General features: G+C 32.1%; 4 protein-coding genes across 8 annotated transcripts; 3 read left to right on the forward strand and 1 right to left on the reverse strand.

Moving 5' to 3' along the window:
* Positions 1-569: 569 nt before the first annotated feature.
* Positions 570-4897, forward strand: LOC101203393 (protein IQ-DOMAIN 1). The gene is made up of 6 exons (XM_004142063.3): positions 570-936; positions 1768-1869; positions 2015-2365; positions 2490-2711; positions 3093-3212; positions 3819-4897. Exons 2-6 carry the CDS (start codon positions 1795-1797, stop codon positions 4527-4529), a joined length of 1479 nt encoding a protein of 492 aa, XP_004142111.3. The 5' UTR covers positions 570-936; positions 1768-1794; the 3' UTR covers positions 4530-4897.
* Positions 4898-5729: 832 nt separating this feature from the next.
* On the forward strand, positions 5730-7259 carry LOC101203148 (mitochondrial import inner membrane translocase subunit TIM14-1). Its single transcript, XM_011655293.2, has 3 exons — positions 5730-5904; positions 6417-6595; positions 6827-7259. The coding sequence occupies exons 1-3, from the start codon at positions 5902-5904 to the stop codon at positions 6981-6983; spliced, it is 339 nt and encodes a 112-aa protein (XP_011653595.1). The 5' UTR covers positions 5730-5901; the 3' UTR covers positions 6984-7259.
* A 2729-nt stretch (positions 7260-9988) lies between these two features.
* Positions 9989-14110, forward strand: LOC101222949 (interactor of constitutive active ROPs 2, chloroplastic). Of its 5 annotated transcripts, XM_031884275.1 has the most exons (5): positions 9990-10322; positions 10544-10729; positions 11429-11530; positions 11698-11860; positions 12204-14110. In XM_031884275.1, exons 3-5 carry the CDS (start codon positions 11511-11513, stop codon positions 13788-13790), a joined length of 1770 nt encoding a protein of 589 aa, XP_031740135.1. In that variant the 5' UTR covers positions 9990-10322; positions 10544-10729; positions 11429-11510; the 3' UTR covers positions 13791-14110. The 5 variants fall into 5 exon arrangements, with proteins under 5 accessions (XP_011653600.1, XP_031740135.1, XP_011653597.1 ...); XM_011655298.2 differs by lacking the exon at positions 10544-10729 and having other exon boundaries at positions 9989-10322; XM_011655295.2 differs by lacking the exon at positions 9990-10322 and having other exon boundaries at positions 10329-10729; positions 11426-11530.
* A 4162-nt stretch (positions 14111-18272) lies between these two features.
* LOC101211008 (APETALA2-like protein 2) lies at positions 18273-22696 on the reverse strand. Its single transcript, XM_004142174.3, has 10 exons — positions 21956-22696; positions 21824-21849; positions 21695-21725; positions 21529-21616; positions 21290-21435; positions 20658-20702; positions 20435-20538; positions 19619-19758; positions 19302-19382; positions 18273-18812 (listed from the first exon to the last, which is right to left on the reverse strand). The coding sequence occupies exons 1-10, from the start codon at positions 22399-22401 to the stop codon at positions 18549-18551; spliced, it is 1371 nt and encodes a 456-aa protein (XP_004142222.1). The 5' UTR covers positions 22402-22696; the 3' UTR covers positions 18273-18548.
* Between the last annotated feature and the right edge of the window lie 4908 nt (positions 22697-27604).

Raw genomic sequence — 27604 nt, forward strand, 5'->3', positions numbered from 1 at the left:
TGATCGAACATCTATTTTCAATTTTCAATTCTATATTTTTAGAAACCTAACGATCTTAATCAATTATTGTCTTGACAAAATAGAACTAAGTTAAAATTTTAATAATGAAAATATAATTATCGAAATATAGAAAGATTGATGGTAATTATCGATTTATAAGTATGGAAGTCGACAAATATCACAATTATGTACTCACCTAATAATAACAAGAACAATAAATGATTTTTTAAAATATAACAATTTACTAATATATAACATTTTAGAAATTCAATAAAAGTTCCGTTAAATCATGTATAATTATAAAAACAAAAAACGAGTATCCATTGTTTTGTGATTTTTTTGTTGTTATATATTTGTAATTTTTTCAACGAATAAAACTAAATAAATTTTTAAAAATAGTTAGAAAACATTTTTTTTAATATATGAGCCGTTAAGAAGGTCAGATGAGTTGAAAATAAATGTTTTTGTATTGAGAAGAAAAAGAGTTGATTAAGGGGAGCTGTGAGAAGAAGGAGAAGGAGAAGGAGAAGAGATTCTTTAGAGCAAGAGAGGCTTGGTAGTTTGTTCAACCAAGTGGGTCCTTTCGATGGGTTTATTACCCAAAGGCAAAACTAGAAAGTGGGGTCGTCTCTCTCATTACCACAGCTAATTTTCCCTTCATTTCGTTCATATTCTCTCCCCCATATCATTCAACCCTTCTTGGCAAGATCTGATTTGCCCCTTTACAAAAGCCAGACGGAGAGAGACAAACCCACAAGCGGAACGGATTCAAATTTCCATTAACAGGGCTCTTCTTCAGTTTCTCCATTTCCTTCTCTACAAATTCTTCTCAAACTTCTCTACAACCCCTTTTGAGCAAACGGAAAATGGGACCACTCATTTGAACTGAACACTGAAGAAACCAATCTCTTCCAGATCTGAAACTTCTCATTTCAGGTTCTTCCCTTTTTCTTCATCTTCCCACTTTTCGATTTCCTTCTACTTCCACCTTCTACTTGGTCTCTGTTGCTTTGTTCATTGTAGTTTTGTAATGCGGTTGTGGTTTTGCTTGAAATTTCAATTGGGTATTCTTCTTTTTTCTGGTTTCTTATATTCTTTGATTTAGTAATTGTCTCTTTGTTTAATCTTTTGTAATGGGTTTGTGATTTTGTTTGAAATTTCACTTGGGTATTCTTCTGTTTTCCTTAAAATTTTTTATTGAGTAATCCTCTCTTTGTTTAATCTCTTGTGACGGGAGATTTATGATTTTGTTTAAATTTTCACTTGGGTATTCTTTCTGTTTTCTGTTTTCCTTCATTTTTTTTATTGAGTAATCGTCTTTTTGTTTAATCTTTTGTAATGGGGTTGTGATTTTCTTCTCAGAACTAGGAATTTCTCTACCCCAATTTTACAATATTTGGGTTGGGAGTTGATTATTTGCTGACTCAACTTGACAAACTATATGTTTCTTCTTTGTTGTGGAGAGATCTAAAGACTTGGGGTTGCCTGATTTTACTTTAACCTACTCCATCAGGCTTAATCAGTTAACAGGAATCCTGTATTGTATGCTAAATAAAATAACTTTTAACGATTAGATACTTGCATATTGTGTTTGATCTTTACTCCCTCCTTCCTCAACTGCATTGTTCACAGGATACTTGAGTTGATGTATGCAAAATAACTTTATTCATTTGAATTGGACAGTGTGGAAATTTCATCATTAGTATTGTAGGTGAGTGAGTGTGATGTCGTTTTTGAGACTGATATATTTTTTGTATGACCATAAAGGGGTTTAAGTATAGGAATGATAAGGAGATGGGAAAGAAAGAAACTTGGTTTTCTTCTGTAAAGAAAGCTCTCAGTCCAGATCCCAAAGAGAAGAAAGTTCAGGTATGAAAATCTTCCTCATCAGGGTTACTTCATCCTCATCGAGAAGGAGATTTGATTTCAACTTTGTTAGATTTTTAAGTACATTTATGAATAAGAAAGAAAACATGTTTTTGAGTTTCTGATATTATACCAACTGTCTGTGCAGGGCTCTAAGAAGTCGAAGAAGAAATGGTTTGGAAAGCAAAAGCATCCCAATCCAGATTCTACAGAGGCTGTGACATTGCCATCGCCACCTCGGCCAGAAGAGGCAAATATCATCCATTCAGAGAGTGAAGATAACAATGAGCCTTGCTCTGTCGAAGTTGCTTCTCCAACAGAAGCAACGTCTGCAGCTACTCAAGCTAATGAAGCTAGTGTCTCTACTATTGAGCCAACTATTGCTACTCCTTTTGTTGTGGCCGAAGTTGTGCAAATCTCTATGGAAACTCAAATTTTCAGCCCACCTAAGGAGGAAGTTGCAGCAACGAAGATCCAAACTGTGTTCCGTGGATACCTGGTAATGGTTCCTTATAATAATCTTGCCATCTATCGATCTCTCTAATCTTGTGTGAGGAATGGCTGTAGAGATAAATTCTAGTTCTAGACCCACAATGTTTGATAGTTTTGTTGTTTTACTTCAGGCAAGAAGGGCATTACGGGCTTTACGTGGGTTGGTGAGGCTGAAATCACTGATGGAGAGTTCTACTGTGAAACGCCAAGCCTCAAATACCCTTCGTTGCATGCAGACTTTGGCTCGTGTTCAATCTCAGATCCATTTTAGGAGGGTTAGGATGTTGGAGGAGAATCAGGCTCTCCAGAAACAACTCCTTCAAAAGCATGCAAAAGACCTTGAGAGCTTGCGGGTCTCTTCCATTACCAATCTTTTTATTTGTGTTTATTCTCACAAGTCATTATGATGAATTCTAAAAATGAGAGTTTGTTAAATCTCATATCTTTTGTTGGTGTGCGACCAAAATTTCACATTGGCTAGATAGGAAGGAAATTCATGGTATATAAGTGCGGACAACTATCTCTAATAATATGAGGTCTTTTGGATGAAATCAAAAGATTTTCCAAAACTGGACAATAATGTAATATTGTGAAGATATTTGGAGGGTCGTTTCTATAATTTTTGAGGATAAGATTTCTAAACTCAAAACATGAAAGTAGCTTCTTTTTCCCGCTCATGACTCACAGTTTTGACTTTTGTTGTAAATTAAGCAAGCCCCTTGTTTATACTGCAGATTGGAGAGGAATGGGATGACAGTTTACAATCAAAGGAGCAGATTGAAGCCAGCCTACTGAGCAAATATGAGGCTGCAATGAGGAGGGAGAGAGCCCTTGCATATTCCTTCACTCATCAGGTGACGTGTTCTAAAATCCTTATCCATAAAAACAAGACTAAAATAAATTTTATCACTTAGATTACTTAATAGTGACGCTCCTCAGATTTGTTCTTCGTCTATTTAGCTTAGTGTGTGGTTTTTGATTTTAATTCTTCTGGCTCATTTCTTAACTGTTCTGTTCATATTCTTGTTGGTTTTTTCCCCTCAACTTAAAGGTTCCTAAGAGTTGCAACTTGCACAGTCTCTATGGACAGATCTGAAACTTCCAATCTCATTTCTTAATCCTTCTGCATTCAAAAGTTTCATTCTCACTCCCTACATTCTTCTCTGGTTTTATTCATGTTGGATGTTACAATATTAAATTTTTCTTCATTAATTTGCTTAAGTTTTTGGGTAAATTGATGGTTCAAACTAGTATTAGGGCAGTTGGTCTGTGAGGTCATATTAATTTTCATTTGTTGGGTCTTCTATTTGATCCCACAAGTGGGGTGTGTGTGAGATAATATAATATTAAGTTTATCTTCACCCATTAATTTAAATTTTTGGGTCAATCGATGATTAAATGATTTATTTGATAGAGTATCAAATCTGAAGTTTGATTTGAGTATTGTTATTTGTCTACAGCAAACCTGGAAGAATGCTGCAAGATCTGTCAATCCAGCCTTCATGGATCCAAGTAACCCCACCTGGGGTTGGAGCTGGTCGGAGCGATGGAGCGGGGCTCGAGTGCATGATGTTCCTGACCCAATAGGAAAAGAGTCAAACAACAGTCATTCTGGTAAGAAGATGGCAAGTCGTGGCATTGTCGGCGGCGAAATCAGCAAATCATTTGCCCGCTTTCAGTTGAACTCAGAGATGGATTCCCCAACAGGCAGTCAAAAGACAACTCATTCTGCTTTCCAACCCTCCTCAACTCCTTCCAAGCCAGCTCCATCTTCTGCTATAAAAAAACTGAAGCCCCCAAGCCCAAGAATCCTCTCCCTTCATGAAGATGACTCGAAAAGTATCATTAGCTTGCAGTCCGAAAGATCACGAAGGCATAGCACAGGAGGACCTTCCATGAGGGACGATGACAACATGTCTACAGCCAGTGCTGTTCGTAGTTATATGACGCCTACTGAATCAGCAAGAGCAAAATCCAGATTGCAGAGTCCATTGGGAACAGCAGAGAAGAATGGAACTCCAGAGAAAGGGTCTGCAGCAGCAGCAGCAACAGCAAAGAAACGGCTCTCTTACCCACCTTCACCGGCGAGGCCAAGACGACATTTGGGCCCGCCAAAGATTGAAGTTGACCCGGATGCAGGAAAGAGCCTTAGCAATGGAGTTGGTGGCTAAATTATGCACAAAACCATATGATTCTGCAGTCACATGAATGAACTGCTGCAGGAAGGGAAAGACTAAAGAGTGAAGAGGATTTGTTGACCTTACAATTTTATTTTATTTTATTTATTGTTCCACACACACCCACCCTATGATTTGAAGTGATCCATGAAATGGTATTTATTCATTTTAGATGTGTTCAAACACATGTTCTCTGGGTATCTGTTAAATTCTTAAGTTTGGTACTGAGAAAACCACAGGACAAAGCAGGATATGTTATGTTATGGGTCACTGCTATTATTTACTTCCATTGTGATTATTCTCCCCAAAACTACTGTGTATCATTATTATTTATCCACTCTGTTTCTTTATTTCTTGCTTTACCTTTTTGCTATATTTTAACATAGTCTTTTTTTCCCTTTAAATTGAAATTGCATACTGACTTTACTTTGGTTAGTCCTTAATTTGCATACTGACTTTACTTTAGCTGATCTATTGATAATATTACTTTATTATTATTATACAAAACCTCTCTAAATTACTTATTTTTAAATCATCATTTACTCAAATAATAAATAAAAGTAAATTTAATTATACCATCTAACAATCATTACTATTAAAAAGACAATTAATCTTTCAATTCTAGCCACGAATTTTTTTTGAAGTTCCTATCTTTAATAGACTATATATAATATGAACTCAAGCCAAAAAAGCCAAACATTTATTGTGTATTATTTTTTCTTTAATTATTTTAGCAATCTATAATTGGAACATTTTCAATCTATTATCGTTTATTTTTTGTTTTTAATACAGCCATTTCAAATTTAAGGTTAATTAACAATGTAATAAAGATAATTAAGTTTTTTCAAGACTAGCTTAACTGCCGACATGACTTAAATTTTTTAAAAATATTTTCAAGTTTTCATTAAAAAAAAATACCAACAAATTAAAATTAGAATTTATAATACAGTAAAAAAATTAATATTAACTTTAAAAAATTATATTTTATTTTTTTAAGAAAAAAAACCATAAAAAAATCAAGGTTAATTTTTTTTTTTTTTTTGACGATTGAATATTAAATCTAAGGTTAAATTTAGCATTTAATAGGAACTTTGTGGACAAGAAAATTGAAATCATACTTCCAAAAATTAAAAAAGAAAAAGAAAAAGAAAATCGGTTTTTGGCTTGTCGGTCACGCACGTTATCGGTTTATTACAGAATAGAAATAGATATCGCGTATAGGGACTTTTCTCGACTCGGGTCAAGTTCGGTTTCTAGTAAACCCTAGAATCGACTTTTGCGAAACCCCTTGGTGGAAAGGAAACAAAAAAACCCATAGCCATTGAATGATCTTTGTTCATCCATCGAGTTCAAGCGTTCTTCGTTAATGGTGAGTCTTCCCTCATTCTTCGTTTTCTTTTATGTTCTGTCCATGTGCTCTTGCGACTTTCCTTATCATTTTTTGTTTGATCTCGAGTTGATTGCTCGTATATTTCCCTTGGGGAGCTTGGAAATGTTGAATCTTTCATGGGTTTTGATTCTTTTCAAATTTTAAGACTGGGTTATTGCATTATGTAGTAATCAGAATTCGGGGGTCAGTTTTGTTTATGAGAAGGTTGCAAATCTTAGCTCGTCTTGAAATTTTATAAACGTTCCCCGTACTTTTCTTGATATACAATTGATTCAGAACCCTAGCTTTCAAATATTGAGTTCAGTTGTTTTCGTTCTGATTTTATGGGATTTTGGTCTTTGCTTCCTTCTTTCATTGTTAGGAGGATTTTCTAACTTCCTTTATTAAAGAATTTTTCTTTAAAGCTATTCTAGCTTCCTGGATTATAGAATTGATTTTCTTAAGTTGCATATTGGCATTCAGCTCTAATTTTCTTGTGTAAATCATTGTAGGCTACACCATTGATTACAGGAATTGCTGTTGCTGCTGCAGCTTACGCTGGTAGATATGGTATTCAAGCTTGGCAGGCATTCAAGATGAGGCCACCAACGGCTCGGTTACGCAAGTTCTATGAAGGCGGTTTTCAGCCTACAATGACAAGGAGGGAGGCAGCTTTGATTCTTGGAGTTAGGTATTTACTGAGTCTACAATGAGACTATCAAAACCTAACTTCATTGATTTTCCTCCTATTTTTGTTTCCGTGTTCCTGGCTATGTTTAAAATGTTAAAACCCCCTTTAAAAATGGAATATCAATATGAATGTTTGAGCTATCATTCATCATAATGATCTACAAACTCTCAATAATACATCGCCCTCTTTGCCTGCCTGTAGCTAAGATTTTTTTCTTCATTATATTGTCAGGGAGAGTACTCCAACAGACAAGGTGAAAGAAGCACACAGGAAGGTGATGGTTGCAAATCATCCAGATGCTGGTGGTAGCCATTATCTTGCTTCCAAAATCAATGAGGCGAAAGACATCCTTCTTGGGAAAACCAGAGGAAGCAATTCTGCATTCTGATGGTTGCTGCTCCCAGTTTTTTGTTCTCTTAGCATAGCATATCTCAACAAAACGTGGAGGATCGCCATTTTTCTATAATCACCTGGTGTGTCAAATTTTTGACCTTACATAAATTTACTTGTGTCCTGATTGATTCGTGGGGTTCGTATTTGTATACTTCATACTCTGGATTTATTGATAACAATGAGAAAGCCTAGAAATTATGTAAACTGTTCTGTGATCACTTGCTATTTAGCAATAATAAGTTCTGGGTACTCTCCCTGGAAATTCTGTGAACTTTTCTGTGTTCTTACTTGCATTAGCACCTACTCTTGATCCTAGCCGCATTATAACTATTTGGTTTTGATAATTAAGCTTGCAAAGACCGTTTCTCTCTATTGAATTCTTTGTTTTATCGTCTTCCTTTTAGGAGTGTTTTCAATTCTAAAAACTAAAAAAAGTAGTCTTTAGTCTCATCTGATAACTATTTTGTTTTTCTTTTTTGAAAATTAATCTCATTTCTTTTCATTTTCTTACCTTGAAAGTTGTTTTCTTTGCTAACTTAGTTTTTTTTTTAAAACATAGGTAAAAAGTAGATAAGCAAGAGGTTTAGAGACGAGAACCATACAAAATATCCAAACCTTGACACACTGTACAAACATTTAGAAAATATGCAGCCTTCTAGATGGAAGAAAATGCACCTATTGGATAGATTACACAAGTTTTAGTTAAACTTATCTTACAAAACTTCAATATTAGGCATGTTCATTAAGGTCACACTTGTCTTTTTAGTATCAAACTCAATAAATGCTAATAACAACCAACTCTAGAGTTCCAAAATCTTGACAGGGTTTAGTGAAAAATAGTTTATCAATCTTCACCTAAACCCTAAAAGCTTTTTCTCAAAATGGTTGTGTAGTTGACAAATCCCCCTTTTACCCTATGGGAAGGTTCCAGAAGGTTAAAAATTTATTGAGATAAATCCAAGTGAGGGATTAGCATTGCCCAAAATGAAATTGACACAGAAATCCAATCCGACTTTGTATTTGAGATGAGTTCCCTTTTTAGTTTGTTTACTTCATCATGTGTTTGTACTAAAAACCTCCTCCATCCCATTCACTACCGTGAAGTAAATTTCCCTCTCTTTCTATTCATTCCTATGGTTTACACTCTCCATTTTAGAGTTAGGAGAAGTTTGATCATTGTTGTTATTCGGGAGAAGTTTGATCATTGTTGTTATTCTCATCGTGGAAACGGAGAATTAGAATATTGATGTCGATATCGATATTAAGTAAAAATAAAATTATAAAAATTATTTAAATCACTCTCAAACTAATATTAACATTGTTATTAGTATTTCTATTTATATTGGACTTATTTGTTTGAATGTTTTATGGTCATTTGAACAACTTTTTAGATACATGAGTTACAAGATATGAACAGTTGTCTAAATATTCTCCTTTTTTTTTTTTCAATCTACCTCTTCACTGTTTATTGTTATATATATGTGTTTCTTTTAATTTCATATGAGGTGAAGAATCTCTTACCTATCATGTAAGGGAATCAAATCCAAAAATTACGTTGAATATAATTTTATCACTGGATTATATAAAGAGCATAAAATTGAGAGAGGATTTGGAGCCTCTGAACCTATACTAAATCTACGGCGACCTTAATCATTAGATTTTTAATATACGAGTAATAATAATGGATCCTCTGAACGTATACTAAATCTACGGAGACCTTAATCATTAGATTTTTAATATACGAGTAATAATGATGACTCTATTAAAAAGGTTCAGGTGTAACGGTATTGATTAAATATTAAAAAATATATCCTACTTTTGAATCAAATTCACAACAAATTAGGACCAATGGCATGTCTAGTCCTTGGTGATTAATTACAAAGCGACTTGTCCCCAACTTATTGTCAAGTTGCTTTGTTTTGGTTTTGCTTTGATGTTCAAAGATAAAGCCATCAATGCAATCTTACCTTTTTTTAAAATCTACTCTCATTATTATTTTATTGCCTTTCTTCCAAGTAAAGCTACATTAGACATTGTATTGTATTTCAACTAATAAATAAACAAAAGTGGTTGTAGGTATTTTTTTTCTCTTTTTTTAATTTTTGGTTTCACATGACTATTTTGGGTGATAACATTTATTATTATTCTCTGAAGTCTATTCATAAAAACCATCAATCTATTGAATCAAAATTTAGAAATCCTATGCTACAAATTTGCATTATTTAGTAAATCTTTACATTTAATTGTACTTAAGAAACAATCTATTTCACATAATATGTGTAAAATACTCAATATCTCAATTTAATCTATTGGATTACTTTTGTTTTCTAAATTCTCCCTTTCCTTAGGACTTGACTTTGGTAATTAATAATTAACAGATGAGCTTCTTAAAGCTGTACAATGCATGACAAATGAGTAATCTTTTTTTAAAAAAAATAAAAAGGTCCAAACTTTAAGGTTCAATTGACTCTTTGATCATCCAAGTCAAATGGGTTTTAAATAATTAAGTAAAGGGTGATAACTTAATTAAATAAATATACTTTCCATTTTTTTTCCTCTAAAATTATTCATATTCTTTTCTGAAGTTGCAATATTATTTATTTTTTAGAGTAAAATTACTTTGAAATTTGTTCAAAGGTTAGTTTTTTTTACATCAATTTCAGCCTTAATAAGATATAATTTTCACCGTTTTCATCCAAGGAGAGATATAATATGTGTTGTGTTTTAAAAATTTGTAGAAAAAACGGTGAGACGTAACGTATTGAAACTCAAACACGATCAAATGTATTTTAAGTCTAAATTTTCGTAATTTATTTCAAGTCATAATTGAATTTTTACTCTACAACTGTTTCAAGAATCTCAATCTCAATCTTCCTAATGATGAACAAGTTCTGAATTTCAAAGAGTTGCTATGTTTCACATGGCATGAAGTGTTTCATAAGAATCATGAAGGAAAGAGAAAAAAATCAACCCTTTGGTGTTCATATGAGCAGCATAAAGAGAAATTAGACATTTCCAAGCATAGAACAGAATGGCTCTGGTGGTGGTCCTTGTGTTCTGTTCATGGGAGAAAGGCTATCTGTAAGATCCAACCATTCACGGGTCATTTTCATCACATGGATGCCCACATGTTAGTCAAGGCAAAGGCAAGGTAACCCAATTGCTTTGAATAAAAAAAATTGTAGCTGTGACCCATATTCAAAGCTCCTTCACAGTTTTCTCAATTTGAAATTTTGGCTAAAAGTAAAAAGGCCAAAGTTGTTGGAATCTGATGGCTGAGTTCTACCTTCCAAGTCAAAAACAGAGGTGGGGGAAGAGGAAAATCAAGTGTAGAGTAAGTGATCTTCCCGAATCACGTTACCTTTTAAGCTTACTCTGTGACTTACTTGTGTTGCTGCACATAAAAACAAAACTTTTTGTTTGAGGACAAACTTCAAACACCTGGTGGGCTAGCTCATTTTGGCGAAATTTTCTTCTATCATTGGTTGTTTTGGCTGTAGTTCAAAACCCATTGAGGAAATTTCGAGCTGACATTTCTGCTTTGTGGGTTAGCAGTGAGATTTTTCAAAAGACAGTGAGATCCCACTTGTGATTTCCCTGACGAGCTTTAAAACAGTAGTATTGAAGGAAAATCCTTGGCCATATATACTACTGAGGCTACAATGAGATAGAGAGAATGAGAATTATGGCAAACCAGGTTGTTTTCCAGAGCAATTTGCTGTGAGCTACCACTAGCTTTTGGTAAGATCAAAAAGCCTGGCAAAAAAATTTGTTGAGAATGCTTGGTTTTTATGCTTATTTTCATATCTTGAAATTTCCTGATTTGTTTGAGTGAGGAAAAATTTTCTTTTAATCCCCTTTTCTGTGATGAGTTTGAATTTAGGATCATCTGGGTTTTGAGTTTTCTTTTTGTTTCTTTTTTTCTCTGTTCTGTTTTTTTTTTTTTTTTGTTTCTCATATGATCGTTAGCTGCAGACACACGACAACCATATCTGATCTACTGGGTTTCAGTACAAAATTTTCATGATATGCTTTACTGTTTCTCAAATAAACAAACCAAAAGTTTGGCCCAGGGAGAGGGAGAGAGCGTTGAAGATTATGCCACTTTTACATATTGCCATGATTTGTTGGGGCCAACAGAGCACTGTGAAAGAAAGTAATGAAGTGAAGAAAGTAGAGAAAAGAGATTCGAGTGAAAGCATTTTCATATACCTTTTCTTTTGGTTTACGTATATTTTTCTTTTCTGAATATCTTACGAAAGTGGCTTTGGTTGGTAGAAGTGGGGGTGGTTTCTCAGGAGTTTCTTTGAAGGGAGTGTTTGTTATTTGGTTGTTTCATTTTTTCTGTTGATTTTGATTAAGCTACCATCTAAATTTTTGTATTCAGCTTTTCTTTTCTATGTTTGATTTTTAATGAAATAATTCTCTGAACTGAAGCAGTTCTTGTGGGTCAGAGAGCTTTGAAGGTGAACACCAACTATTCATTCAACCTGCTTTTATTCTTCAGCAGGAACTGCAAAGTATGCAGACATCAAAGCCCAAGTAAGATTGTTAGTTAGTCTTTCTTGTTCTTTTTCTTCTTTTAACTTCCTATTCAGATCATCTTCAAACTGATATTGATATCATTTTTATTCTCCTTTACACCCCCCCTCCCTCCCCCTGGGTCAACCATGGCTGGTGCGTTGATTGTTTTTCTGTTGTGAGTGCAGAAGTTTAGAACCACTGAGAAAACCTCGACCCATCCGACAACTTAAATCACCGGGTTCAGATTCTGTTTCGGCTTCAGTTTCTCCACTACCTCCAAGTAAAATGACGAAGGAACGAAATCCTAAAACCGTTGTTACAAAATCAGTTCAAAGTTCTGTACTTGAGGTACTTCTCCCCACCATGGTTCTGCTTGTTTGAGAGGCTGTTATGAATTTAATTTCATATTTCTTTAGTATGCAACTCTTTCTTTTTTGTTTTTTAGTTTTTATCTCTCACTTCCTATTAATTTGATTACATGTTGAATAAATTTGTTAATTCCTTTATTTTGGACTCAAACTCCCCATTTTTCTTGGAAAAGGCTGTTCATAAACGTATTTCTATCAGGATATGCAACTTCAAGTCCTTTGCAGATGAGAATTGCACATTTGCACCATGTGTTCCTTTTAAAAGTTTTTGAACAATTTCATTTGACATGATTTTAATTCCTTGGTATATCTTTTAAATCCAGAAAAAACGCCCAAATCGAGTTTCTACAATAGAATCACAGATTGCTCAACTTCAAGATGAACTGAAAAAGACAAAGGATCAACTGAACTCTTCTGAATCAGGGAAGAGGAGAGCAAAAGAGGAAGCTGAAGAGGCTAAGCAGCGGCTTATCGTAATGTCCTCGGAGCTTGAGGATTCTAGACAGCAGTTGTTTGACCTTTCGGCATCTGAAGATGAACGGATTCAAGAACTACGTAAAGTTTCGCAGGATCGAGATAGAGCATGGCAGTCTGAACTTGAGGCTCTCCAAAAACAACATTTAATGGATTCTGCTGCTTTGGCTGCTGCTATGCATGAAAATCAGAAGCTTAAGCTTCAGCTGGAAAGGATAGCTGGTTCAGAGGCGAACCAGAGTAGACATGCCGAGTCCGCACACGCTGAGATTCAGGGCCTCAGAATAGAACTCAAAGAAACACTCTCACTCGTGGAGGAACTCAGATCCAAGCTTTCTGAATATGAGGATTCTGAAGCTCAGGCCCTCGAAGATCTGAAGAAAACACATATGGAACTGCAAACAGCAAACAAAACCATTGAAAATCTTCAATCGGAAGGAACCAATGCGATGAAAGCATTCAGCTCCATATCCTTAGAGTTGGAGCAATCAAAAGAAAAAGTTACAACACTGGAGGCTCTTGTTAGCAAATACCAGGATGATTTTGCGGAAATTGACAGGAAAAAATTGGAGGATCACTCTGAAAATAAGAACAATGACAAGGATGATGAAGCAAATGAATACATTAATCAGCTTAAAAATGAGCTTAATTGTGTTAGATCTGAAATGGGTCAATTGAGACTGGCTTTAGATGCTGCTGATAGAAGGTACCAGGATGAATATCTTCGAAGCACAATACAGATCAGAAGTTCTTATGAAGAAGTAGAATCGTTAAAATCAGAATCACGTCGTAAAGAGGCTGCATTTGAAGCTGAACTCATTCAAGCCAAGGCTCAAATCAAGCAACTGAGGACGCATCTTGAGGATAAGGAAGCTCAACTTCTGAGCATTGCCAAGGAAAAGGAAACTGCAAGCTTGAATCAGAAAATCAAAGAAAGTGAAAAAGAAACTGATATTTCTGAACAACTGAAGAAGTTCGAGTCTGATATTGAGGAGTTGAAGGCAAGCCTGCTAGATAAAGAGACAGAGTTGCAAGGGATAATTGAAGAAAACGATATGCTCCGTGTGGGCATTCAGAAAATGGAAACAGAAAGGAAGATAGAGCACGGCGAAACAACTGATCTAGAAGAACCAGCAAAATCTGCAAATGAAGAGACTACGAACAAGCTCGGCAGTGTAAACGAAAACTCAGAAACTGAGGCGGAATTGAGGAGGTTAAGGGTGCAGTTAGACCAATGGAGGAAAGCAGCTGAGGCAGCTGCTGCAATGCTCTCACCAGGGAAAGATGGAAAACTTGTAGACATTGCAGGTTCTATTGACAGCAACTACCCTCTCAGCTCGTACTACTCTGAAGACCTCGACGATGACTCGCCAAAGAAAAAGAATATCAACATGCTGAAAAAGATTGGAGTTCTATGGAAAAAGAGTCAAAAGTAGAAGATAGAATTGCAGCAGCATTTTCCCTCAAGTATTATGCAAATTGGGTTGGTTTGGCTTCTTCTCTTATATCATTTTGGCTTGAATTCATAGGCAAAGCAAATATTTTATTTGGAAATGTATATTATAGTTGTTCAAACTGGGTCAGTTTTGATTTCTTACAAATGAATTCATGATGCATTTCAGCAAAATACAGTAAGTTTTCCTTTTTCTTCATTGCAGGTGAAAGATGACAAAAAATAATGTATAAATTTTAAGGACTTTTTAGTCATTTCAAAGGTTATATATCTTCATATATACATCAGGGTCATTGTTCAAAACTATAGTACAATTATTTCTTCTTCTAAGCGTTCAATTTGCATTGTGACAAACAAAAGCATCCAATTTTTGTTGACACTTCTGAATCCACATTGGCTTTGATTTTATTTTCAAAATCAAAGAAAACATGAAATATATGGTGATAAATCAATGATCATAGTCAATTACAATGTCAAAAATGAAACTATAGAAAACAACAAGTTAATATCCTAATTTTGGACTCACAAATGTATGGCTAATTTGGGCTGTAGCCCAACTTTTTATATGAAATACAACCAATGGGGTCCGTGAGTCCCAAAAGAGAAAGCTAAACCCTCAAGTTTTGTGTTGTTCAACCGTGTATGAGGGGTTGTTGATGCACTTGGCCATGTGTTTCGCATAAAGTACAGTTTCTCTTCTGCTCAGTTCGGCAAATGATCTCGTGATTAAATCTTCTAGTCGAATGCAAACTACAAAACAGAAACAAGTTAGGAAAACGGCTGAATCTTAGATCACGCTCTCTTTAAGACGTTTAGCAACTCTGCTCTTAGTAAAAGTATATATTATTATTTTATTTTTCCTCTTCTCTCCTTACACGGATTTAAGCATATCTACATTTGCCTCTATCTCCTTCCCTCTTCTAGAATTTGGGTGCTCTTAGGGTCCAAACTCATGAATGAATCTTTGAGCATATAAGAAGACTTCGACGTGCAATCAAAATACAAGTTTTGAATAAACTAATAACAAATATTTCATTGGATAGAAGTTTTACCAAAAAAGAAAATGATGAATTGAGCTTGTTGGTGGGCACTCTACAACCTGAAGGGACACCTCATATGAGTGGGAAGTCTTTGCACGTATGAGTGGGTGGGAGAAGTGCTCAATTCCTTCTCGAGTTTTTCTCACGGAAATGGTATTCATATTTGTTGTTCTTAGGGAAATCGTAAAAGATGGCTAGCCAAATTAAAATGAATCACTCCAATTTGGATCAAAATTGATCCTTACGTTTAACTTTTCTTTTCATAGCCTTTTCTTTTTTGTCGCACAATTACTCAGTCTTGAACATTGCTATATATGAGATTGTATATATCAGAAACTATCAATTCTTTTAAATTTTTCTTAATTATACATATCTTTTAAATCACCGCATTTAAATATTATCCATAGGCTAGAGATGTAATATTATTATTTTATATTATAAAAAATGCTATATTTGTTCCATTTCTTTTGCCTATGCCCTCTATTATTGATCACTATATTTTTTCTCCTTCTTTCCTTCTTCTCTATTCAATTTCTGAAAATTATAGAAGATGAATGAAGCATAGGAAAATGTTAGTATTAATTTGAAATAATAGTTGGTAAGCTTCCCAGCCACCTCCAATCATATACAAAATAATATAAGTTGATAAGAGTCTAAAATTTCAAATCCTATGTGCTTGAAGTAAGTAATGAGAATAAAGAGTGAAGATGGGGACAGATGCATTAAGACAGTGAAAACTCCAAGTTTTGTTTTGCATGAAATTGGTAAATGAATCCAAATTTTGAAGGACAAAGTGAAGTAATTGGTTGGTTTCCATTGGGTATCCCACAAGTCAGTGATAAAAGTGCACAACACACCTAGTTTATCTTTTAACATCTATCTGTTTTTCTCTCCTTCTTCTTCTTCTTTTTTTTAATTTATAAAGTAAAATTTTAAAATATATATAATATAAAGTCTAAGTTTGTGTTTAATTAAAGTGATAGTGGAAAAGGAGTTTGCAGTTATGAAGATATGAAGGAGAATTGCAGAGACTAAATACACTTTCACATGAAAATGACATATCATTCATTCTTTTGGGATATGTAAATGCATTATTTAACCAAACACTTCCCCCTTACTACCACGTGGTTTTTGGCCATTTTCTTTTTACCTTTTAGGGTTTCGACATTTATGAATAAGAGATGGAAGTGCTTCTCAATCTATTGGGTTTTCATCAAAACCCATACCCATTACTACTTTACATCTATTTGTTTGCTGATTCTTTGTTTTCTTTCCTTTTTTTTTTTTTATTTTTTTTTTAAATTTTAAGTATAGTAACTTTGAAATAAAGTGTAATTTAGGAGTTTTGTTTTAGCTTTTCTTTTGTTCCTTCTTATTTAAAAACTGTTTAACTTACTTCTTTTGTATTAACATTTAGTTGATATAAAAAAAAAAAAAAACTTAAAAAGTACCTAAAGTTTAATGTTATAATTTAACATTAAACAAGACCAAGAGTGTAATTAATTTCAAACAAGCACAATAATAATAAAAATAATGTGATGGGATGTGATTTTGAAATCTCTTAAGAGACAGTCATTTGGTTTAGTGTTAAAAGAAGGGGCAGAGTCAAAAGGCCAAATATGCAGCCGACACTGTCACTTCACAACTTCTACTTCGTTACATAGTGGACAATACAAACTCCATTTTCTTTTCTTTCATCCAACCTTTTATTTCCAAGTTGGTAGATATGTCATTACAAATTTGATAAATCTAACAAATAATATAGAAAAAATTGTAAAAATAATAAGAGAATGTAAACACAGACTTAACAGTATGTGTTAGCTAGCTTATAGAACAATGATGATAGTAAAAGCAGCTCTAGTATAATCTTTAATCGTTTGAAGCATACCACATATTCAAGATATTTATGTAATTAATTACTTTGTAGGATTATCATCACATGCAACCTCTTTCAATTGCATACCGAACTTTTAACCATCGAAAACAAAATGTGTGCAAGTAAAGTTAAATTTAAAAGATTATGACCTAAGATAAAAGATGTATATAAATAGCACTTTATTGACTTTGATGAATGGGAAATCACTGTCAAATGAAAACAAAGTTAGGGTTGGAGTTGTTTACTTCATCCACAGTGACTTGCAATCATTCATTCTTCACACACTCCTAGATTTTCTTTGCTTTGTACTGTCCCCTCTGAGAGATAAATACACGTTCTTTCTTCAAAGAAAAAATATTATTCTTTTTAGCTAAAAGATAAAAGATATCATTTTTTTACTAAAAGATAAAAAATATCGTTTGATTAAAGTTAAAAGTGAGTGATACACTGAAAATTTGAGTTGACCATAAACAAAACAACCAAAGTGAAGGATCGAAGATGGTGAGTCAGAGAGATAAAAATCAAAACCAAACTTCATTATGAAATTAAACTGTGATTATAACTAAACTTGTTTGTTTTTGGTGAGGTTAGAAGGACAAAATTAATTAAATTTACCATTTATGGAAGTGATTTAAATTGAAAGGGAGGGGGAAATTAAGAAGATATGAATGAATAGATAAGATGTTGAAAAGTGGAATGAGAGTGATGTCCAATCAAATCGATGGCAGAAAGAAACCAAAGGTACAAAAATGGAGAAATTCCCATTATTATTCAGGAGATTTTCATACTCCAAAGGGAAAGAGTAAAATGGAGTGCCCAATGGGGAAAGCCATCACATGAAAATATGAATTGGGACAAATAGTAATCTCAATCTTCAAGAAAACCATTTTCACATCTCCCAAATCGCCTCATTAGTTACCCACAACTTAACTTTCCTTCTTTCAATCAATTAATAACACGAAACACTGTATATGCATATATAGATAACTTCTAGAGGTATATTTTCTAAAACTCATATTTTTTCATAGAATAATTTTCTTTTCTAATTTTATATTTTACGAGTTAAAATTCAAGGACCGAGTTCATCTATTCTTAATACATAAAAGATTAAAAAAACACTTTTAAAACTCAAGAATTAAAAGCACATATTCTTCCAAATTTAGCAACTAAAAAGATAGTTTTCCTATACATACATACACAATAAGATAATAACTCTCTTAAAATTCAAGTTTGATTGGGTAAATTTTTATTCAAATTTATCCACAACACATGACTAATCAATAAGATCTCGTAAAGTTCAAACATTAAAATATTCATGATAGTTTTAATTAAAGGGACACATATAGTAATAATTATAAAAAAATTGAAAATTTTCAAAAAACATCATAATTTAGTTTAGATAGTTGAGAGTATTTGAATGATCAAATCATTTGAAACCTCTCAAATTCAAACTTATTAAACTGTGACCTTGCTGTATCTGAAAATATCAAACTCATATACATATGATTTGATTGTTTTAGACATTATTTCTAAATATGTTAAAATAAACTAACATTTAATGATATCCATGTTAGAGATTCAATCTTCAACTCTGCAATTGTAATACAAACAAAATCTACTACCATCAAATGTTGATATCAGGGAATAAACATAAATTTAAGAAACAAAATCGTTACTGAATGAGAAGAACAAACCAATAACATGAATCCTTCGATTTGGTTTTCGTCTCTCAGAATGTACAAAGAAAAGAAAAGAAAAGGCCAACAATAAACGAACATAGAAACTATGGGAATGAATAATTAAGTTGGGTGTTGTGTTGGGGTTCTCAGGTCTTGCAATAGAAGTGAGTTACGGTATTAGTGGCCGGAATAGAAGGCGGAATGTGGTGGTGGAGGAATGGCGGCAATGGAAGAAGATGGCGAGGGGAGGGCGGAGGAACAACGGCGGCCGGAGAATTAGAAGGGAATCCTGATGATGCTGCAGTGGAGAAGAAAGGGACTGAAGTTGCTCCGCCGTAGGGCACTGAGATTGGCCGCCAACAACAGTTGGGTAAAGATTCAACTTCCATTTTCTTCTCCATTGCTCTCTCCTGATTATAACGAATGGTCACACGCAAAGAACAAGTATGAAATCCATACTTTTCTTTTTTCTTGTTTAAAAGACATTTTATTCTAAATGTTTGAAAACCACAATCAAAGAAATAATTAAAAAAAAAGCATAAACAGAAATCCACACAATCTATTTAGCTACATCCTGCTAGAATGACAAATTATTAATAAATAATATAAGTTTTGATATAACTTAAACCATCAATCAATAAAAAAAAAATTCTTTCTTTTTCGACAAATGTGAAGTGAAAAAATCAAACATAAACATCTAACCTCGAGTTCGTAAGCACAAGATTCTCAGTAAACTAACATATTTTAATAATCAAGTTTTTGGTTGATGGACTACGACGAATTTAGCATCATATCAAATTTGTAACAATGGTCAACTATCAAATACTTTTCTTAAAATGAAAAATAAATCAATAATAACATACAAATTATGGGAAACAAAGTGATAGTCATAAAAATACCTGGTAGGTAGGAAAGAAATTGGGAGGACTCAAAAAAGAAGGGTTTGCTCTTATAGCCATAGAAGCATGTTTCTCAGCAAGCTGCAACATAAAAAGAAAACAACATAAAATGGGTTGAAATAACATAGAAACTTTTTTAATTATAGAAAAATAAACCAAAATATTTACGATATATATCAAAATTTCAGATCTATCAGTAATGAACACCGATGGAATCTAAAATTTTGCTACATTTTCAATGGTTCTCCGAAATTAGTTATATTATATTCATTAAATCAGAAATAACAACAAAGAATGTGATCAGAAAATAGCCTCACCATTATGAACTCAGATCTCTCAGAATTTGATTTATTTAAGTTACACAAATTACTTGGAGCACAGCCATTAAGATTGTCCTTTTGATCTTCAGATGGACAAGGAGGAGCAATACCCAAGTTCAAGTCAATATCACCCATGTCTTTTTTATCCAACCAAAAAAAGAAAAGCAATTTTAGAGAGAGAGTTTATATATTTATTTTATTCATGATTGCATATGAACAGTAATTATAGAACGCATCAAATAAAACATATGGCAATGAACTGTATACTGAAAGTACTGTTTGTGTTTTTATTTGTCTTTCATGGAGTGTAAACTTTTGTTTAAGAACTATAGAAGAAAAGGTAAAAAGTTCCTTTTTAACTTTGATGTAATAAATATATCTCAGTTTCTATCAGTGGATTAATTTAGACTATTTGTTGAGAATTTATAACTATTTCACTTAGTTCCGTTCAAAGTTTAGCTAACTTAAAATTAATTAATAAAATTATCATTCTTAAAAAGTCTTACCATAATAACCAACAAAAATATAGGATAATTCTTCCTAAGTAAGTCAAGAAAAATAGATAAAGATGGGTAAAATGAGCTTGACTCCATCATGTACGTCTTTAGAAGTCGAAGATTCAATCCTAAAAAATATACGAAGATTAAAAAAGATGAAAAATCACTAGAAAAATCATCTACTATCCATTTGATTAGAATGTTTCTCTCTAATATATATCAAATTAATTTCTAAATTTAAACAAGTTTTATATACATGTGAAAATTGTGCACAACAAATAAAAGGTTAGTATGGGAAAATGAGTTAGCTGAATACCTTGGTTTTCAGATTCAAAAGCAAGCTCCATCTCATAGGAACTTTGATCAAAATTGGTAACAGCTTCCCTTCCATTATATTTTATGGCAGCCTTATCATATGCTCTAAATTACAGCCAAAAAAAAGTGATGTCAAACAAAAGACATATTATATTTATCTTATGTTAAAAGAAAACCATGAAAAAGATATTTGTTGAGTTTAAATAAGAACTGTCTTTTCTGACCTTGCAGCCTCTATCTCACTATCAAACAGCCCAAGATACACATACCTGCACAAAACGCCCCAAAAATTACCATTACATACCGACTCAATGATTTCTTATTTGAGAAATGAAACCAGAAAATTAGGGTTTATTTTTTTACAAATAAGTGTATCAAAGTATCAAACAACATACAATTTCATATCAGTTGAGTTATGCTTATATTGATAAATTAGATATTTTTGTTTTCGGTTTCTAATTTTAGATTCTACATAAAATAATGAGCGTGTAGATTAGATCTTTAAAATCTTAATTAAAATTTATTGTACTTGATTATAATATAACATGGAGAGTAGAAAAATATGAATGACTAAATTGAAAAGAATAAATACATGTCAACTATGGTTCTAACAGTGAGTAAACAATAGGTTCTTATATAATAAAAATCCATAATTTTAGAAATGACATTTCTAAGGACGTATTTGTATTGTATTGAACCATGTTATTAAGAGAAAAAAAGAAAATAAAGTTTTTCTCAATGAAAGGTTACTCCATTGGGTTCATCAAACACCAAAGAGACAGTAAAAAAATAAAACAAGAAATAAATATCAACAATGGCTGTAAAAGAGAAAAGAAGAAAGAAAAATTATGCTTACTTCTTCCCCAAGAACTGCCCCATTCGAGCTTCCCATCTCCCACATTTGTGCAGAGTAACACCTCTGTACTTAGAACTTCCTCTTGAAAATCCAGTGCTCTGCCTTCGAAGAATATGTACAAACTCCTCTTTACTAAAATTACCCATCTGCAAATCCACCATTGAAGCTCGAAATATAGAACTTCATAATCGAACTTCACAACATCATAAAATGGAAATCATTCTCAATCATATCTTCACCTGTTTAATTTCTTCATTATAGTCGCTGATATTGAAATTTATATCAGCGTGAACCCCTCGAAACTTTATTGCAGCTCGATCATAAGCCCTAAAATCAAAACCAAAAGATTTTAGGACCATTTTTCCCTAACACATTCAACACAGACATTTCAGTGAAATTTTCTACCTGGCTGCAGAATGAGCAGTATCAAAACCGCCTACAATAATCAAAAACTTATTACAATCAACATTTGAAACACAAAAGGGGGTTTCTAAGAAATCGATAACTAGAACAAATGGAAGTTTTCGATTATACCCAAATAGACTTGTTTCCCACTATCCCTGTGCATAGAAACAACCGATTCATAAGCTTTAAACCCAGAAAAATGAATTGGAAATTGGTACAACTAAACAGAGCGATTATCGAACGATTTTACTAATTACAAACCAGATATGCGATTCCCATCTCCCTGTTCTGCGATAATACGTAACCCCACGATACTGAGAGCTTCTTGATTTGGGGCCTCGCCGACCCTTTTTCGCCGGATGAGCAGATTTTTGAACCACGATTCCGTTAGTGGCTCTAACAAAATCAGAATCCGCCCATTTCCTTTGAGAATAGACATCGGAGGAAAACCCGCCGGCGACAGGAAACTGAGCCGTCCGGTCACGCTGATCGTCGTTGCTGTTATTGAGGATGCTGAAAGAGAAAGTGAACCCACAATCGGCGTTAGAAGAAGAGTCATCATCGCCATTGACGTTGGAATGATCGGCGTTATGGACGGAGGATGAAATGGGACTCTCAACTCCGGAAGGGGAAAGATTGAAGGGATGTAAACCGGTTCCATCGGAAGTGAACTCTCCGGGGAGAATGCAGAGATTGAGGTCCAACATTGAAATCGAGTGAAAGAAGGCAAAAACAGAGTGGCTTATGTCACCTGAGAAAGGTTGTTCTATGAAAAAGGAGGAGTATTATGAGAATTGGAGGTTTGTGAAAGGAGGAATTGGGTAGAAATTTCCATGAAGAAGGTAAGAGAGGGAAGAAGGAGAGGATATTGAGGAGAGTGTTTTGAGTTGTCAGTGGTCATCTTGCTTGCTTTTCATGGCTGCTCTGCTCTGTTCTGAAAATCATTTTAATTCCTCACGTTATTTAAATAATCAAATGGGAAATGGCAAACTTTTTTGTTGGCGGAAGACAAAGGAGAGACACTACTATATATGTATATGTGTTTATATATATATATATATATTTTAAGAAGAATTTAATTACAATTTATTAATCCAATCATCGTTTCGTCTCTAGATATCTTGGAATAATGTATGTCCAAATAAAATAAAAACATAATTCTTTCATCCTCCACCATCTGAGTGGAGTTAAGGTCATGATCGAATGACTAAATGCAAAAGTCTTTCGTTTCGAGACAATGTATAGTTGAGATTGAATAAAACAAGATCGTGTATCATAATCTACAATATCGTTTAAATATGAAAGTCATAGTTTAAAACGAACTAATCGTATAGATTTACACCTTTGTCTTTCATTTCAGGCTATCTTTCCATGGTATGAAATCTACACAATCACGCATGATCAATTTATTTCGTTTTAACTAGATAATCTTGGTATTTTATATTATGAATATGAGTTTATCAAATTTTTATTTGAATTCTTTTGTTATACGTGAAAATAACTCGAATTTTTTTAATCAATTTACAAAAGCAAGAGACCTATAGTTGATTGAAAAATAATCGTCTTAACTATAACAACTTAAACCCGTATAATTACATATTTTTGGAGAGTAATATATGGATAGAAACACCAATGTTAAGAGTATATGAACCACATTGGAGAAATTGGTATGTTTAAAACCCTAAAGCACCTAACTGAGATGCAGCACTCAACTCTTTCTACTTTCTGCACTTTGTTTATCTTCCCATTCCCTTTTCCTTCATAACGTTGATTATTAGATTTATATATATTCTTTTCATGTCTAAGTTAGTACTCAAATCAAAGTAAGGGAAATTAAATAAAGAATTCACATTTGATTGATGAAATGAAGCATTACATAGATAACGGTCCAATGAGAATTAAAGAGTGTGTGTGTGTGATTAAAGAAGAAAACAAAAGTGAAAGGAAACGAAAGGACTACTCTTAATTGGATGCAAAAGATCGATTGATATTGACACTTAATAAATCATGGCCGAAAAACTAATTAGTTTAATAATTATCATTACTAAAAAAAAAAACGTTTTAAAATATGATTGTTGAAGGACAAAACAAAAACAAAAAGAAGAGAGAGTGACATTAATGATCCTTTGAAAACCACGAAAGAACATCCTTAGTTTAATTATCAAAATCCTTCAAATCCACCACCTTAATTACCCAAACTAATCAAGTTCTTAATTAATGGTTGAAATCTAAACCTTAGTACTTAAAAGAAATAGAAATAGAAAAGTATTTTTGATGTTTATAGTTTCTTCTTTTAAATGAGTTAAAATTTGAAGAACCAAATTTAAATGTAAAGTTATTTTTGAATTTTAAAATTATAAGTGCAAACACAATTGGTTGGTTTTAACTTTTAGGTTAATTTCATAATTAATAATTGTAAATAGTTGGATCCCATATTCTTCTATTAGTGCATTACAATGATTCAATTAAACCTTAGTACTTAGATTTCATTGGTTTTTGTTGCTTTCTATTTTTCTTTTTAAAAAAAAAACATTTTTCATGTTTTGATTATGGGAAAGAGATACATTGTATGTGGTTCTCCTTAAACAAGAATTTCTTTTCTTCTTTCTTTAAACTAAAACTATATATATTGTGTTGAGAAATATTATAAATTATGATGAGTTTCCTTTTCTGCAGTGTAGCTTCTTGGAAAATATTAGTTTGAGTTTGTACTTTTTTTTTCCCTTTTTGTGGGTGTCTTTCTTTTATGTCCAATCTCATTTCCTCAATGTGCATTTTCATAAAATAACATCAAACAATAAAAGATCTTTAATTGTTTTACCAAAAAATAATAATAATATGATATAGCAAATAATTTAAAATGTTTTAATGAAGAAGTAGTTTTCATAAACTGCAAATAATGATTGTAATTAATTACTTTTGAAATTAGGTCTTATAATTAACTTGATCTAGACATATTAAGTTGTTTTGTATAAATTCGTTTTTTGAATTATTAGATTCAATGAACTCACCTATTGCTTTATTTTTCTATATATTTTCTAGACCAATTAGAAAAAATTAGAAAAAAATTTAAATCACTTGAGATTCATTTTAGAATTTGCTAATAATTTAAATGACTTACGAGAGGAAAATGTAATTGTAATGATGATAATAATGGAAGTAGAAGCCAAATGAATGTATAATAGTACAACTCATATATAGTTCTAAGGTTCATGTGGGAATGGAATATATATGACTTTTTTTTCACTCAACATTCATTTAATTTAAGGGTTAAAATAATATCATTTTGTTGTTTGAAGTTGAGTTTTAACCTTTATCCATTTTTATTTGTTCGATTTTAATCGGATTAGTTTCAATAATCGGGCAAATTTAAATAATCTTAGATTTAGTATTTTTGAAGTTAAGATTTCTAACAATGTAGTTAAATAATAATAATAATACGTACGAAAAATATTTGAATATACTTTTGAAATGTAGGATAAAAATGGTAATAGAACTTTTTTTTTATGTTTAAATAGCTAAATTTAAAATTTATAAAAAAATTATAAACTAAAATTCAAAATTCAAAACGTAGAAACAACTTAAAAACAAATTCAATATAAGGTCCATAATCAAATTATAACTTTTTCTTAATTGAAAATTTGAAAGTCAAAATTAATTGATTGGTCGTGGATTTAACTCTTTAATTTTTTTTTATTTTAATTTATCGATTTGGAATTTTGAAATTTCTCCAAATTGACACTAATCAACTAACTTCAATGTATCAATCAATGATGGACAAGTTAATGATAAATTCAAAGGTTTTATTTGGTGAACTATTGAAGAACAAAAAAATATGATGGAATTGGGAGCATATATTAAATTAACATAACTATACATATATTTGATTTATCCTAAGTTCTACAATATATTCGTGAACAAGTTGCATTTGTCTCATTTGATAAAGAGAGTAAATATATAAATGGTAAAGCCCTCAAGTTGAATAATAATATCATCCCTCACTTGATCATACCTTAAAATAAAGCTCAACTTTGATCCATTTTTGTGTAAAGATATTGCTTTGAGAAGATTCATACATAATTCTATGCAATTTGAGAGAGACGTGACATTGATTTGATAACATTATTATTGGGAAATGATACACATTTCTTTCTTTCTTTCTTTCCTTTTCTAATTAACTTGTAAACCTAAGATTCTTCACTATCATATATATTATATATATGTTCTTGCTCTATTTATAGATTAAATTTCCGTTGGAGTCTCTAAGCTTTACGTGAAATATTATTTTAAAATGGATGTAATATGAGAACCTTTCGAGTGATCAACTAATCGATTCGATCATCCCAACATACCGTGTAGTGTTTTAACAAATTTTTGTTGTTAGGTATATGATCGCACTATTTGAGTGTTAAATTCAAATTAATAGAAATTTTTTAATAAGATTATAAGTAAAGAAAATTAGACTAGATACCTGTCTCAAAACTGTTAAAAATATTTACAAGTATAGCAAAATTTCAAATTATATCAATATTAGATATTAATGATTGATGTGTCTATCAATTGCTCAATGATAGATATTGATAGACTCACCGACGGATTTAGTATGAGTTCAAAGGGGCTAAAGCTCCCTCAACTTTAAGCTCTTTATATATATATATAACTGAAACTATAAATTCACTCGTAAAGTTGTTATTGAGGCTACTCTCGACATATGTTTAAGCTTCATCTTTACATTCTTTTTTTATATTATTTTTACTGAATTATAAGTCCATCATTTACAAAATTCATCACCTAGACATGATTATTAAGATCTAAAATTTTTGTTATATTTTTGCATATATTTAAAAGATTATAGTAAACTTTCACACTTATATTACTGTGTAGAGAAATTATAATGACAACATCAACACTAAAAGATAATGCAAATTGTTTGTAAATAAACATTCCTCAAGTTTTTTTTTTTTTTTAATAAGAAAAAGGTCTAAACAAAAATAAATTTAGGCTTCAAAATATTATTTAATTACTACCAAACATGTATGCATGAAGACATAATAATCGTCTCTTCCTTAAGCTTAAAAGCCCTTCATTTGAAGAGAGAGACTTCACCAATGGCCCTTTCTCATGCTTACCCTAAAATAAACGTCGTGAAAACAAAGCATAATGAAAACATAGATATCGAAAAAAATATAATATAAATAAAAATTTTTAAAAAATAAGTTTATTCAAAATGATCTCCACTAAACTTTACTTTATTTAGAATTTTAGCTAATATGTATGTCACTTACAAGTCCACTAAAAACGTTTAATTATAGGCAAACTGACAAGTAGGTGGTGAAAAGTAATGAATGTGTCATATTAAGACACATAAACAACAAATAAGATAGTTATCGATTGTCACTAATCAATAGAAATTAAACTAGAATGGATATCTATTTCACACTTATTATCGTAATATTTGTAATACATCATTTGTTTTATGGATTTGTATGTCATTAATTTCCACCATATATATATATATATATATATATATATATATATATACACATAACCCACTTTTGTAATGTGATGTTTTCCTAAAAAGAAAAGAAAAGAAAAGATATGAAGGCATGAATTGTAGACTTGTAAGGTTTGGTTGAACATGCCTTAATAAAGCAAAAATGATTTGATAAAGTTTAACCAATAGTCTTTTTATTTCATTAATAACCACCAAATAATAATAACACTAATAATACTATACCCACGTACTTTTTATTATTTTTTAATTATAAATATAAGGGTTTTTTTCTTTAAAAAAACAACTATTCGACAAAATATCTACATGGTATAAAACAATTTTGAAACCGGAAAAAGCCCACAAGTCCTACAATGTAAAATACCAAAATCAGTCAACACGCAGACAAAACACGGTCG

Source organism: Cucumis sativus, chromosome 4 (genome assembly GCF_000004075.3).
Source record: "Cucumis sativus cultivar 9930 chromosome 4, Cucumber_9930_V3, whole genome shotgun sequence".
NCBI classification, from domain to species: domain Eukaryota; kingdom Viridiplantae; phylum Streptophyta; class Magnoliopsida; order Cucurbitales; family Cucurbitaceae; genus Cucumis; species Cucumis sativus.